This window comes from Azolla caroliniana, unplaced genomic scaffold (assembly GCF_043228905.1).
Source record: "Azolla caroliniana isolate FFs.n. ecotype wild unplaced genomic scaffold, voAzoCaro1.0.p SCAF_1, whole genome shotgun sequence".
NCBI classification, from domain to species: Eukaryota; Viridiplantae; Streptophyta; class Polypodiopsida; order Salviniales; family Salviniaceae; genus Azolla; species Azolla caroliniana.
In genome coordinates this window covers 6,810,527-6,827,256 of record NW_028230436.1, presented here as the reverse complement: position 1 = coordinate 6,827,256, position 16,730 = coordinate 6,810,527, and the positions used below count along the sequence as shown (strand labels likewise).

At 38.1% G+C, this 16,730-nt stretch overlaps 2 protein-coding genes across 2 annotated transcripts; both read left to right on the top strand.

Annotated features, from left to right (window-relative positions):
- The first annotated feature begins 905 nt into the window (after positions 1-905).
- LOC147868683 (pentatricopeptide repeat-containing protein At2g33680-like) lies at positions 906-8,673 on the top strand. The gene is made up of 2 exons (XM_087339560.1): positions 906-2,836; positions 5,808-8,673. The coding sequence occupies exons 1-2, from the start codon at positions 1,163-1,165 to the stop codon at positions 7,878-7,880; spliced, it is 3,747 nt and encodes a 1,248-aa protein (XP_087195686.1). The 5' UTR covers positions 906-1,162; the 3' UTR covers positions 7,881-8,673.
- Positions 8,674-9,666: 993 nt separating this feature from the next.
- On the top strand, positions 9,667-11,352 carry LOC147868682 (F-box/kelch-repeat protein At1g80440-like). Its single transcript, XM_087322324.1, has one exon. The coding sequence runs from the start codon at positions 9,678-9,680 to the stop codon at positions 10,872-10,874; it is 1,197 nt and encodes a 398-aa protein (XP_087178450.1). The 5' UTR covers positions 9,667-9,677; the 3' UTR covers positions 10,875-11,352.
- The last annotated feature ends 5,378 nt before the right edge of the window (positions 11,353-16,730 follow it).

The following is a 16,730-nucleotide window of genomic DNA, read 5'->3' as shown; positions in this document are numbered from 1 at the left end:
CAAAATTTGTAGAAAGACTAAGTGCATCTCTTTATCATAGATTTCTTGGTCGAATGTTTGGCAAACACTTTTGGATATTTGGACAAATTCCGTGTGTCCTATTCAACAATGCCTATTTTCTCCAATGGACACGATTTTGGGCACTCTGGACCGTTTGGACAACCCGCAATAATAAGGACTTTGATGGAAACCAACTACATGAAGTTAGCTTCTTTAAGCAATCCCTCAGGCAATCTCTATTTGATTGTCTACAACTTCGAGACATCACACTGCAAATTTACAATCTTTACTTTGAGTGCTTTTAAGCTCTTCAGTGTCTAATCAACACTTGTATATTTTTCTTTATTCTTTGTGGGTTTTCACCTCACTTTGAGGTTTCACACTAGTAACAAAAGTGTTACTAAAAAAAAAGCATTATAACCATGCATCCCACAACTCCCAAAATGTCCAACTAGTCAAGAAAGTTGAGTGGTAAAATAGATTGAGAATAATTCCAAATGTTCAAAACAATTAGAATCTCTTCCTTAATGGGAAACCTATGAATTACTCTTGAAGTTTATCACCAAAGACTATCCCAATTACTCTAACAATACCATAATAGATGTTTTTAAACTTCATTTTGAACTAAATTCCTACTTCTTACTCGTGAAAATGATTATCGGACCTCCCAAACCCATGTATGTTTTGATAACGGACAAGATGTTTGAAACTGTATTTGGCATGGAGTTTGTCGAACACATACATCTTGCAGTGGTTGTTGTGGGCTTGGCAATTGGCCTCCCGGACTCAACGATCCATTTATGGGACAATTACACACATCAATAAATCAATTCACAGTCCAAGACTCATAGGGTGAAAAATAGGCCCTATTATTTCTTCATTTCATGGAACCTCCTTTTCCTCCTTCAAAAAACAGAGGAAAAATCAAGTTCTCTTTTGTTCGGTTGTTTGCTTGTTAAGAGTAACTCAAGCTATGGATTCTCTGTCCATAGATGCTGGGGCATTGAAAGGACAGAGTGCTGCAGCGCTCTTTTTCTGGAGGCACTACTTAACCACTTTTTCCTCTGTTTTGGTTTTCTTCTTCCTAGGCATAGGAATCATGGCTAGTTCAATAGAAAGTGAAAGATACAATTTAGACACTTATAGAAGTAATTCATGAGGAATGAATGCAAAAATAGTGAGCAAAAAAAGTTCGCATACCAATGTTGCTACTACTGAGCAGATATGGAGAGTTCGATGCCTTAAAAATGCTGATTTCGTAGCGATATTAAAAGATTGTGCTAAGAGAAGAGATCTGAATAGAGGGAGAAAAATACATGAGCATATTCTCAAGGAAGGTTTAGTGCATAAGGACATATACATTGGGAGCTCCTTGATAAGTTTGTATGTAAAATGTGGTGAAATTTCTAAAGCACAAGAAGTGTTTGATGAGCTTCCGATTCGAAATGTTGTTTCATGGACATCCTTGATTTCTGGATATGTCCAATGTGAACATCCAGAGATAGCTTTAAATCTTTTTGATCAAATAAGGTATGATGGGATCTCACCCAATGGGCTCACGTTCTCTTGTGCCTTGAAAGCATGTGGCAACATCCAATTGGTTAGGAAAGGTGAAGAAATCCATTCTGAGATACAGGGATCTCTTGAAAACGATGTTTTGCTTGGTACCTCATTGGTGGATATGTATGCAAAATGTGGTTTCCTTGAAAAAGCACAAGAAGTGTTTGAAACGCTCAAATCTCGGGATGTGGTTGCATGGACCACACTCATCACCGCATATAGGCAACATGGACTTTGGGAAGAATCTCTTTATTGCTTTGAAAAGATGCAGTGTGATGGCCTAACTCCAAATATAGTCACTCTCATTTGTATCTTGAAAGTATGTGGTAGTGCTCGAGCATTAGATAAGGGTGAAAAAATACATTTACAAATTATCCGGGAGAGTTTATTGGAGAAAGATGTATTAGTTGGGAATGCATTGGTGGACATGTATGCCAAATGTGGTGAGATTGCAAAAGCATATCAAGTGTTTGAGAATCTTAAAGATCGGGATCTAATCTCGTGGACCTCATTAATGGGAGGATATACCCAGCATGGGTATGGTAAAGAAGCAGTGCAATGCTTTGAATTGATGCAACGTGAGGGGTGTTTACCGAATTCTGTCACATTTATTTCCAGCTTGAAAGCATGTGGAAGCATAGGAGCCATTGATAAAGGCAAACAAATCCATGCTGAGATTGTCAATGAATCATCTCTGGAAGAAGACATTTCAATTGGCAATGTATTGATAGATATGTATGCCAGATGTGGTGCACATGAAAAGGCTCAAGAAGTGTTTGACAAACTTCCTTTTCATGATGTTGTCTCTTGGACCACATTAATATCAGGATATGTACAACTCGGAAGCGATAACGTTGTTATTGATTTATTTAATAAAATGGTATGTGACGGTATAGAACCTAACCTGGTCACATTCACTGTTTTACTAAATGGATGTAGTCATTCAGGTTTGCTAGATTTGGCCCGATTGTATGGTGAAAGCATGAGTAGAAGTTATGGCATAATTCCAATGTTAGAGCAAAATACTTGTATGGTTGATGTATTTGCTCGTGCTGGACATTTTGATGAGGCATTAGCAATAATAGAAAAGATGCCAACCTCTGACTATCTTCCATTGTGGACAGCATTGTTAAGTGCTTGTCAGAAATGGGGAAATAAAAAACTCGCATTATTGGCTTTTGAACGCGCACTACAATTGGACGAGAACTATGCCTCCTCATATATTGGCATGTGTAATGTCTATTCAAGTGAAAACATAGAAGATGCCAAAATATTATAGAACAATAGCAATGAATACTCATCATCATGAAATTGGGTTCAATTTGAGCTGATGTATATATATTTTTTGTAGAGGTTCTCAGAAAACTTCTCATGATAAGTTTCGTAAAGATTTTAGTAATAGAAATATGTGACAATGACCTGTGAAGGCATACAACAAAGCTATACAAATGCATATACAAATACTCCTAGGGGACACAGATCACATGATATGTATAACATAAGCATAGGGAGGGATCAGTGAACTGTAGTAACCATTCTCTTGTCAATATCTGAATGAAGATTCAGTGCAATTTGAAGAAAGCTTTTCAACAGTTGAATGAGTCTATCCTTGATGATTTGATGGTTGTATTGGTTGTAAAGTTAGCTTGACACCAAATAGATCTAGTGCAAAATCTTGTATGGGATGCATGGGTCACATGATCATAGGGAGGGAAATTTGACCTGTAGTGATGAGTCTCTTTTTGCTATTTGGATAAAGATTCATTGCAATTTGTTGAAAGCTTTTTATCTCTTGAATGATGATTTGATGGTTATATTGGTTGTAAAGTTGACAACTTGACCACAAATAGATCTATGATGTAAAGTATTTCCCCATATCATTTCGTTGAAGCAAAAAGCAATGACCATTGCTATGAAAGTGGAGTACAAAAACAATATATGTGAATTCAGGTAGTTATTGTTGATCAAGGGTCATGAAAGGAGGGAGCCTACCGACATGAATTGTGATAATCACAGATGAATGTCTTGATATAACCATCTCACATGAGCTCAGCAATGGGGCTTTTAAAGTCCCTTTGCTAAAAGGGTTTTGGTGCACATATAAGATCTTTGCTTTACTAATTGAAGCCTCAAACGCATGTGGTGTAGATGTTTAAACATATAATGATTACATGCAGTGGGTTACTCAACTTCACATAAAGTCCTATTCATAGAGATACAATTCCTATAAATCAAATTGTTCACAAGCTTAATTAAGTACATGAAAACATTATTTATGTTGGTAATCCTAGTACACACACAATCATAATTAAACCAAACCATTTAACAATATATATATATTTGAGTTATTTAATACATATATGTTCACGTTAAGTGTTGTTTTCAAGAATATTTAATAAATGTGTGTAAACGTGATATTGTCCATTGAAAGACATTTACTAGACTTAACAAGAACCATTCGGCATTCCATTTATTGAATATTTTCAAAGCATAACACTTGTTGAATGTGTCTATTTTCTAGGATGCTAATCCAAGGTGGCTGATGCAAAAGTTGTTAAATACAGATGAAAGGATGAGAACAAATTAATACCCATTCAAAATTATTGTTCTTTTGGACTAAAATTTACTTTGTATTTTAAAAGCCCTATAATTTTCTTTGGAGATATTCATGACTTGAGTCAATGTGAGGGAATTCAATCTTTACTTGCTAGGTGAAGCGTGGTGGTAAACAATGTGATCCTTGCAACAACTTGATACATGAGTTCTTGCTCTTTCCACACTGAGAGTTGCACCTTTCGACTTAGATGGCTTCTTTATAAATTGGTCTTCACAACCAATGAGAAGAAAGGCTTTAGGTCAATGATATGGATGGGGTCCACTCAATCGAAGCCTTATCTCATCTACATAGTTGGAAGCAAGAAAACTACATTTTTAATACATCTCTTTGTTCCCAAGCTCTATGGTATTTGAACCTCGTGATCTTCCCTCATTTTTAGAATATGGTGATTTAGTCTCTACATTGAGCTTTTCCCAATTTCCAACATTATTGGGCTTTGTTATGCAAAGTGTGTCAAGTTAATGAGCTTGTGGTCCATGCATTCCATGTCATGACTCATGACATACCTATCTCACTCCAATCATTATTATTATCATATGGAGAACTCCATTAGTAGAACTTGTAGAAACAAAAGGATCATCAATTATTAGGGACGTGGCATTAAATTCCTACCTTCCATTGGTAAGGCTACCAATAAGAAAGTTGCTATATAATTGATCATATCTCAGAAACGTACATACATGGAACAATGGAACCATCATAGTTAGAAGGATGTTACATTCCGTACTCTTTTTTTCACAATATTACTAGAGGCGAGGTTCTTGTAATAATGCAAGAGATTGTTTTTGTTTTTTCCATGGGGTGGGGAGACTAATGCTTCTAAATATCCAACCGACTACCCATTTACACCTTGGAATAAATAAATAAACACATAGTCATATGCATATATAAGTATATATAATTGCCTATACAACTAGCATTGGGTTATAACCAAATCAAGGTAACAATTCACCATTTCGTTAGTTCATATTGTGATAGACAAGTTGGGAAGGGTGTTATGAAAGCAAAAGAATTATGGAAACTCATGATTTGATAACCAAGGTTTTTTGACAAAGATTTGGTAAACCTCAATGTGTGATTTTCGAAGACATGGAAAGAGATGTTTTTCTTCCACTGGGATAGCTTAATGAAGAGATTCACCAATCAATCATGAAAATAAGAGGGAGCTCTAGAGATCAGAGATTCTCCATTGTTATACCACAAAGCATGTTCCATGTTCCCTAAGGGTCACTAGGATTATGAGTAAGTTGTCCAGCTACTGGCAACGAGGAAGTAGGCGAGCGCCACAATAGGGTATCAACGATTGATGCGCCACGAAACCCTAGCTCTACGGTGAGACTATGTCAAATCATCTATATGTATATATATTGACATGGATATAGTCCTCAAGTGGGATAGTTCAGCAAATGGGCAAATCAAAATCTACACGCGTTCTCACACTTGCAGTTGTGACAAATGTTGTGTTTTAGCAAAAACCTTAGTTAGAAGTATATATACATATATAATGAATTGATTGAGATCGTTAAAGCGATAGTTCTGTTTCCTAGAACCTCTGCTTTCCCATGAGCTAGACAAGCCCCCTGTTTTTCATTTGCCGTCTAGATCTTTTCTTCTTCAGCGTACATCCTAGATCTTATCCCTGAGCTTGTCGAAAGAAACGCATTGCGATGTGGCTTGGAAGAGGCAACAGAGTTGTAGGAAGATACCTGCCATGGAAAACCCGAAATTTCGACAAAGTTCTTCTGTTATGGCATTGCTCAAATCTTGTGCAAAGAAAAAGGACCTTCAAGAATGTATCAAAATACATGCTGATGTTGTCAAAAGTGGTTTACTTAGCAAAGAGCTTTATATTGCAAATACTTTGGTTAGTTTGTATGCAAAATGTGGCGATTTAAACAAATCCAGAGAAGTTTTCGATCAAATTCGGATCCGAAATGTTGTCTCGTGGACAGCACTTATTGCGTCATATGCTCAACATGGTCATGGTGAAGAAGCTATAAGATGCTTTGAGCAAATGCAACGTATCGATGGGTTCTCTCCAGATGCATTTACTTATGCTTGTATCTTGAAAGCTTGCGGAACCCTAAAAGCGTCTGAGAAAGGTCAAGAAATACATGGTAAAGTTGAAAAGGAAGGATTGTTGATGAAGAATGTGTTAGTTGGGACAGCTTTAATCGATATGTATGCTAAATGCGGTGAACTTTCTAAAGCATACGAAGTGTTTCATCAAATTCCAATACGAAATGTTGTGTCTTGGACTTCACTTATTTCTGGATATAATCAACATGGATATGGTAGAGAAGCTCTAATTTTCTATGAAGAAATGGTATATGAGGGTCTCTCACCAAATGTAGTAACCTTTATTTGCATTTTAAAGGCATGTGCTAGCATTGGAGCAATCGAAAAGGGCAATGAAATATATGTGTTTATAGTTAGAGAGGGGTTGCTAGAAAACAACATTGTGCTTGGCACTGCGTTAGTAGATATGTATGCCAAATGTGATTCACTTGTGAAAGCAAAAGAAGTGTTTGATACATTACAAGTTCATAATGTTATCTCATGGACCGCATTGATTGCTGGATATGCCCAACATGGACATGGTGATGAAGCCCTAATTCTCTTTGAAAAGATGCAAAGCGATGGCTTTCATCCAAATGAAGTCACTTTTTCTTGTGTTCTAAAAGCGTGTGGTAGTATTGGAGCTCTTGATAAAGGCAAAGAAATACATGAAGACATTTCTAGAAGGAAATCTCTAGGAAAAGACCCTTTAGTTGGCAATGCATTGGTAGATATGTATGCAAAATGTGGGGAAGTTGCGAAAGCACGAGAAGTTTTCAACAAGCTTCCAATCCGAGATGTGATATCGTGGACGACTTTGATATCAGGATATGTTCAACATGGAGATGGCGAAGAAGCATTGAATTGCTTTTGGCAAATGCTGCGTGGAGGTTTCTCTCCAAATTCCATCACATTTCTTTGTGTTTTGAATGCATGTAGCAACTTAGGATTGCTTGGTAAGGGGAAAGAAATACACAACACTATTGTAAGAGAAGGATGGTTAGAAAAGCATGCATTACTAGGAAATGCATTGGTGGATATGTATGCTAAGTGTGGTTTGCTCGTGAACGCACAAGAGGTGTTTGATGAGCTTTCTGTAAGAGACGTAACTTCGTGGACCACACTCATAGCTGGATATGCCCAACTTGGAAGAGATGATCTTGCCATTGAGCTGTTTGACAAAATGCTCAGAGAAGGAATGGAACCAAATGTCGTGACACTAACTGTCATGCTAAATGCATGTAGTCACTCGGGTTTACCTGATAAATGTCATAAATACTATGAGGTGTTGAGCACATACTATGGTATAATACCATGTTTAGAACATTATGCGTGCACAGTCGACCTATTTAGCCGTGCTGGCCGGTTTGATGAGGCAATAATGGTGATCAATAAGATGCCGATTTGTGAGTATGTTCCAATATGGAATGCTTTGTTAGGTGCTTGTCAAAGATGTGGAAATGTGAGCCTCGGAAAATTGGCCTTTGAACATGCAATAGAATTGGATGAAAAGGATGTGGCCCCATATGTAAGCATGAGAAATATCTATGTATCTGCATCCATGCAAGCTGATGCAGACAAAGTTGAACTGTTGAGAATAAGAAATGAAGCATGGATGGAAAGAGAATGTTTCTCGGTAGAGTGATGTGCTAGAAACGCTCCTCTTGATCAATGGATGTGTCACAAGCACTTAATTGAGAACTTATTATCAGTGCATAGTGAAAAAGGATGCTATACATGCATGCTCTATGAATGAATATATAAGGTAACATAACCACCGCAAATGCAAGATGGGGATAATAGGTTCAAACTTCATATTTATATTTGGTGGCCAAGAGCCATTAAGTGAGTGCGTGTATGAGTGTACCCATCAAACACGCATTTAATATGCAATGAAAAGTCAATTTGAGGTTAGAGGTAGTCCAACCTAATCAAAGGCGACATAAGGGCCGAACATCGTCAAGGCAATGCTACGGTCCCCCCCCCCAGTGTTTGGATAGGCTAGATATGACACAAACCATTGTCTCCGCACAATACCTACGGTTTAGGTTTATATTGAGGAGATTTGGAGTTGACATGGTGACATGTCATTGGTCAAAAACAAAATTAACGATAGCTAATGCTCATGAGGGGTACTTTGGATAAAAAAGGATTTCAAGGTGGGCAAAAAGGTGCAAAGTTGGCTCGCCATCACATGAGCACAATGTGATCTTATGAAGAAAACTTCCATGTATAATGTCTATTTGGAACCTAATGTATTGGTGTAAAAAACTATGCCCAAAAACCTAGGGAACAAAGAACAAGACATTGCATGCACAAGAGAATGTGATCCTATTAAAAAACACTCACATCTATTTAACAATACCAAATATAGTCTTTGCAATAACGTTTCAAAACACTAGATAGAGGTAGATTGGACTGACATGCTTCATTCAAGACTTTTAATTGCCTCATTTGAAGAATGCTCTTGGGAACATTAAAAACTAGTTTTTTGTATGTCCAAGTATGCATAACCCCCTTTTTTTAAGAGAAGATAAGGTATAAAAATGTTTTTATGAAGTATGTATAGCCTTTACCACAAGTTTCCTCTAGGCCAATCTCCTCAAAACAATAAACTACAAATGTGTTATTAACATTAAATATGCAATACACAAGTCTTTATTAAAGCTTTGCAACATGTCCATCCAGCTATAAACAACCTTTGCCATCAACGAAAGGCACTTGAATATCTTCCCAAAATAGAGGCGTTATGGTAACTCTTCAAACTAGCCTTAGTGAAATAAACCTAGCCTTAGTTTGATACGTACATACGTTTGTCATGTTGTACATAAATATTATTAAAATGTTTTCATCGGAAAAAACTTTGAAAACCCCTTGTGTTTCTCGTTCTTTACAAAATATCCTTAAGTTTTTGTTATTTCCCCAAACAAAACACCCTTGGTTTCTATCATGAAGTGGAGATGATTGTGACCATATGAGTGCATATACAATTGTACTTCCATGTAAACTAAGGGCATTTAGGGAAAAGGAAATGAACACCTAGAGAAATTGTGGGATATTCGAGAGTTGTGTCCAAGATAGATTCAGTAAGTTACATAAGGAAATAGTCTTCGTAATAACTTCTCAAATGAGGATTCCCAAAGAACACAAAGAGAAGGACGCTCGTATCGTAGCATTGACAATCTACACGCACTTTCTCTCTCTTAAGCAAAAAGCAAGCATTGGATACACGCACACAATTCATAGGGCTCTCGAGAAAGAAACATTCGGCAAACAAGTTCATCCCCAAGTATGAACGGCCACGCCCATGCCCAACCCCCTTGTTCTATATGTACACATATATGTACATATATGCTATATACATATACATACATACATACATACATACATATATATATATATTCCACAAGCACATATTCATCCTTCTCTTCTTTGACGATCTATGGCAGAGGCAACAACAGATGGCCAATACCCTAACATGATCCCTGATCTGATTCCCTCACTACCAGGCGAAGTTGCCCTGAATTGCCTCCACAGGCTGCCAGTCCACACCCTCCCGGTTCTATCCCAAGTGTCGCGAGCATGGAGCTCGGTCGCGACCAAAATCGGCGCTTTCTTCGAGTCCCGGCACCGCCTCGGCTACAGCACCCACTACATTTGCCTCCTCCTCAACCACAATAGCTACCCGCACCACCTCTCGGCCTCCCGATCCGGCACCAAGTCCCCCCCTTGCTATGGCATCGGCCTCTATGACTGCCGGGAGCATCGGATTTTAGCTCCCGATCCACGGCACGACCCCTTATGCCTCCCTTTGTTGCCCGGGCTTGATGCCCCCGGCCTCCCGCTCTTTTGCCGGTGTGTCTCGTTAGGACACCGGCTTATCGTCTTGGGCGGCTGGCACCCCATCACTTGGGCCGCCCTCCCAACCGTATTCCTCTTCGACTTCGCCACTGGCCTCTGGCTCCGCGGGACGGACATGCCCTCCCCCGTCCGCTCCTTATTCGCGGCCGAGGCCCTCGGAGATGGCCGCCGCATCGTCATGGCTGGCGGCCATGACACCAGCAAGAACGCGCTCTCCTCAGCCCACCTCTACGATGCCGATTCCGACACCTGGTGCCCCTTGCCCGACATGACCTCGGCTCGCGACGAGTGCAAGGCACTCCTCGTGGGCGAAAAGCTCGTGGTCATTAGCGGGTATTCACACTTGGAGCAAGGACGGTTTTGCACGAGCTGTGAGACTTACGATCCCCAGGCCGAGAAATGGGGGATGGTGGCGAACGATATGTGGATCGAAGGTGGGAGGAATCCGAGCTCGGCCATGGTGCTGAACGGGGAGCTTCATGCTCTAATTGACCGGAAGCTCATGAAATTGACTGGGTCAAGTGATTGTAAGCCCGGACGGCGTTGGGAAGTAGTGTTAGAACTCCCAGCGGACATCGCGATGGCCGCGTGTGCAGCCCCTCTACCAAAAGGCGGGATTGTTGTCTCTGGATTTAGTGGTGGTGGTGGGCAGCCTTTTGAAGCGGCCCTATGGTGGTGTGAACACGACACAACGGGTGGGAAGGTGAGATGGCAAAGGGTTGGAAAAAAAGGTGGCTTCCGAAGTGTTGTCCAGCTTGGGTGTATAGTGGAGGTGTGAACGCGAGGAAAGCGGACAATGGGGAGGTGTCCGAATACAAGGAATGTTGAGAATGTGGGTGAGAAGGTGGTGTGTGAACACATAGGGATGGGAATGGTGACAACTTCCAGGTGGTCCCATACCAAGCAAGCACAATTCAGATATGCACCACACATTCTATATGTACATATATTGACAAGGTATCAAATGCGGACCTTCATATATGCACCACCCATCCATTCTTTGAGACAAGTGAATCAATGTAAACCAAAAGTTTGTTGTCTTTTCTTTATTTTATTTTATTGTCGTACTCTTATTAAATTTCCAAGGCTCTCCTTATTTCTTGGAAAAAAATAGAAGAAAATATTGAAAAGAAAAAAAAGTCTTCACATGAATCTTTGTACATATAATGGACCCTCAAAAAAATAATTGTAAGAGTGATGTGTAACAGTGGTCGAGTAAATTTATATTTTATATATGGTCTTGCAGCTTTGATTCATATCTATCTTGCTTCCTCTTTTGCAACCTTTTGAAGAACCCTCAACTTTTCCTCAAGTTCCATGTTCGTTTGCAACCATAGGAAATCTTATGCATCTGATTTGGGTGGCCTCCTTTTTTTGGGATAGGTAATGCTAATTCAGCATTATGTGGTCTTAAACCGGCCTTTCTTGTAAAAAGGAAGTCAATTTATTGGTATTTATTATCATTGTGCTCATGCAAAGCTCATATTTTTTCGAAGTTTTCATACTCTTAACTAGAAGATGCCACACACATAACAACTTTATTTGCTTTTGTGAGAACCTTATATGGATTCGTTCAAACATATCTTGTTTTTAAGATAATCAATTGCTTTTCCTCCTTTTCAATGGTTTCAACATGTGTCTCTAGTCAATTTGATTTTGACAACTGAATTGGCTCATTAAGTACAGTGAGGCCATTGCACATCTAAGCATAAGCAAATGATTTCTTGGGCAAGGAGTAGCTAAGTTTATATATCATATTAGAACGTCAATTAGGTGAGTTTCATCTGAGCATTATATTATCTATTGTTAACATCATCTCATCAATCCTGAAGGATGTCAAATGTGATATCTTCATTTATCGATTCATTTAGAGGCCCATTTAAGGGGATACAATCCATTCTTCACAACAAAAAAAAGGTTGTTATCTTCATTGGATGATGCTTGAATATCTAGATGTCTTGAAAAATCCTTTTATGGAGGATCATCTACTTTGACATGAAGAGATTCAAGCTAACTGAATTTCTCGCTATTTGTGTGATGCTATATAATATTGCAGATATTCATATATTATCACTTATTGTGGAATGGTTATGCAACCAAGATAGCCTAGTCGCAATCATGCATCAAGGCTAAGTAGCGACTATGCATAACAAGACAATATACCATATATAGAAGAGGCTTTGTATTGTTTGAACCATTTTAGCCCAACATCGTCCTTTGGCGCATCCTTGTGAATCTAGCCCTTATTGTTCATAGTACAAATTCCTTTCCTTCTTACTTGGTTTTTCAATTCAATATAACTTTTGGCTTTGCCCCATTATGATCACAATCAAGAAATTAAAGTCTCTGCTCCCTACCATGTTTGAAATGAAGGACATGGATGAACTTTATTCCTTCCTTAGCATGAAGATTGCTTATACACCTTATAGAATCTTGCTCTCCCAACAATAATACATTTTGAACTTGTTCAACTTTGGCATTGTGAAATTATTACAAGTTGAACATCTTTTTTTTATAGTAACACTTTTATTACTAGTGGGAAACCTCAAAGTGAGGTGAAAACCCACAAAGAATAAAGAGAAATATACGAGTGTCGATTAGACACGAAAGAGCTTAAAAGCACTCAAAGTTAAGAGTGTAAATTTGCAATGTGATGTCTCTAAGTTGTAGACAATCAAATAGAGATTGCTTGAGGGATTACTTAAAGAAGCTAAGTTCATGCAGTTGGTTGCGATCAAAGACCTTAGTATTGCGGGCCGTCCAAAAGGCCCAAAGTGCCCAAAATCTTGTCCATTGGAGAAAATAGGCATTGCTTGATAGGGCGCACGAAATTTGTCCAAATAGCCAAAAGTGTTTCCCAAACCTTCGGCCAGGAAATTTGTGAGAAAGAGATGCACTTAATCTTTGTACAAATGTTGTAGTGGATGAGCAAGTCCATAATAAGTGTGGGACTATTTCCAATCGTCCACCACATCTTGCACAATGCGGTGAGGCTATTGATCTCTTTTGAAGATTTGACCCAATCGGGTGCACACCCAATAGGCATCTCCATAGGAATACCCGTTGCTTTAGTGGAAGACCAGAGCTCCATAAGTTTGTAAGCCAATTTTTCCACCAGGACTGTGTTTGTGTATGTGCCACAATGCATTTGCATGTTCGTGAAACCACATGTCAGGTTGCAACAACATATACATTGAATGTGTTGTATTCTTATTCATTGGAATAACAATGTTTCGTTTTTGTAATATCCAATCCCGAATCTTGCGATCTCCATCTAGAGGTGTCACAAGTACTAAAGAAAGTACCAACTTTGTGAATTGATTCCAGATAACACGATGATGTGACCCAAGACTATAAATGACATGTCATGTCATTGGAGCATAATAGGTAAATTATTACAATATCACTTTACTATATCTTGAATATTCGTTATTCATAATCTAACAAGGTATTAGCAAATCATCAAATGCCTCATCTAACTATGGTCACCTATGTTATTCATGATGTAACAAGGTATTAGCATGTCATCAAATGCCTCGTCTAGTTAACGATCACCTATCTTGACCTCAACTACTTTGACAACCATTTTAGCCAATTCGAGCAAATGTCATGCAATGAGTAGTCTTGGATTGTGCTAAGTGAGTGATGTAATATGCAACATTGCAAACTATGATAGCTTCTATGAAATGGGAGTTCTAACCCAACTTGACGGCTACACATGCACTAATTAGATTAGAAGTTCAACCGATCGGTGGTCAACATTGAGTTTCATCTTCTCATTAGGAAGCATCATCTTCTTTTGGGGCAACAGAAAATAGTAAATCATGGCTCTATCAAGCAAAACTACATATTATAAAGGTGTGATAGTTGTCGTTTGTGAAATTTGTGTGACTTTAACAAGTCCTTTTAGTAGTTAATCCTTTATAAGCCATCACTTAATTTTTTATTTAGTCTTTAGTTAACTTCTTAATTAGACCTTTCTTGGCAAAAGGTGAGTGAGAGTTCACGAGGTTAGGATAAATGAAGTAGCCACTCAAGGGTGATTGACAATTGCTCTCATCTAGCTTGTCATCAATAGGGACTACAATGGTCTGAACCCTTTGACTTACAATACCAACATAAAGGTACAACTCTATTAATACAAAAACTTGTGCTCAATGAGAACTCGTGCCGACACATAATTGTGTTCACCATTAATTAATAAGCTCATTGATTTCTACTTCTCTTAAGATTCAAACTTGCATCGTCTATGTTAGTAAAACATTATTAACTCACCAAGCTACCATGTTTACTACTCCACTTTTGTAGTGTTTTTTAATTTATCTATGGTACAAACTTCGGCCACTTTCTCCTTGTGAGCCAACCATGTCATGAGACCCTTTTCAAAACCTCCCTCACGAGTCACATACATTATGTGTTCCCCTCCTTTTCCATTGACCATCAATCGTTGGTGTATATCCTCATGGAGAAGTGCTCCCCATACCTTTGTATATGAGAGCATATTGTCTAATGCAATGATGTTTAGTATCATGAAATGTCCCATTGAGTCAGCGACATGCACATGAGCATCACTGCTTACACCTCTCATCTTTTGCCCCTTAGTTAACGAAAGACATCATCAAAACGGTTAGAGAACAAAAAGTACTATGAACAACTCAAAAAAATCTTATGTTTCTTTGGAATAATTAACAAGAGAAAACGAGGTAGAATGTTGCTATATTTTATTGTAAGAGTTCCTTTCATGGAACTTTATATCTTCACGATATCATTAAGGTTTATGCCCCAAAAAATACATAACCGCGATCTTTTTCTTAAGAAGTGGGAGGCTTATCATTTAGCCCAAGGGCATGTGATCACATGTTTCTTCATGTGCCACTTGTTCTTGAGACATGGTTTATCCCCTAAAGCTCCCAAGAGGTGGTGCAGACATATGGCACAAGTTGCATGTTCAACAATAGCAAATCATAGGGTTCGGTAGAAGTTACGTTATGGACATGTGCTAGATGTGTGTAAGAGATCATGGGAATTTCAATGTCGTGTCTTGTATAGTAGGAAAGTGGGAGAAGTTACAAAAATCTAGGAGTGAAGCTTAAAGACATCTAACCATTATGGTAAGACTATTTGCAATGGATCTATTTACTATTCTTTTAAAAGAAGTTGAAGGGCCTCTTATATTGTAGGAAACGTTCACGTATGGTCAGGGAAACAATTTCAATCACCCTCGTTTACATCGTCATCCTTGAAATAGATCTATCACCAACTTTTATGGACATAAAAATCATCTATGTTAATGGTAATCGAATTGGATTCCTTCATCCAAATCTCATACAATCTCGGCATTAGGAAGACATGGTTTTATGTGATAGCCTCCTCCACATGTTTTTTGAGCTCTAATAATGTACTTTCCACAAATAGATGCTATCAATGAGATGAAGCCGAATGATCAATCTTGATAATTTTAGATATGCCAGTCTTCATTGATCATGTGGGTAGTTCTCTTCCAATCAACCAACTTCCATTGTTGCACATGAATTAGAACATCACGGATCTAATTCTTCCACAAGTTGAAATCTAAGTCATCAAACATCTAAAGTTCTAAGCGATTCTCCTTGGAGTTATGAAATCCCTTCAAAAACTTCCTATTTTTGACACATGTTATGATATGGTGAATATCTTTGAGTCATTAAGCCCCCATCTCAACTCTTCCACTTTTCTCAATTGCCGATTAATCTCCTACTAATCTTAATCTCTTTTGTGCATTATAGCTTAGGTTTCTTGTGAAATTTGTAAAGTCTTCCAACATGTTTCCTTCTTAACTTGTCGTAGACAAACCTATTTCATATACCATCTTCTAGAGTTACACAACTCAAAGGTTTTCGTAATCCCTGGAGACCTAAATATCTTACATTGTGACTCCAAAAAGTAGCCAAACTTAGTGATAGTGATATAACATGAGAATAATATCACAAGACTCAAAGATATAGTGATATAACACAAAATTAATATACAAATCATATAGATGGTAGTTTCACTAATCATAATCGTAGGTGCAAAACCATACACGAGTTCTCACTCTTTGTCTCTCTCGTTCTACGAGATGACAAACATTGAAAAAATCAAATCCTCGTTGATCCTTATCTCATACTTGGGATTGGCTTGTTCACATTAGATTAGGATGCATGAATTTGTTCATCTTTCATTCTACTTTGCCTTGACGTAGAAAATCTCCTCAAGTATTTCCCAATAGTAGAGAAATTTGTCAAATGATTTTATTGAGATTTTGAATGATCATACAATATACTCCCAGAGCCAAACTCTCAATGTTAAAAAAAAATTGTAATTGATGTTGCACATTTTGACTACGAAAAATTGTGCATAAAGAGTGACTGGATGGACAAAATGTGGAAAGCAACTCAAATATGGTCAAAGGTAAAGCATCGCATCAAAGTGTGATGTTTAGACTCTTAAACTTGTTAAGGGTAAAATATACATACAAGTGTCCTTGTGATTTTGATGTGGGCATCAAACCTTATAGCTCATGTATACGAATTAATGTAAAATCAGCAAGGCAATAAATATATGCTAAATTGTTTTACATATTTTAATTAGATTACAAAGAATTAATTAGTAATAC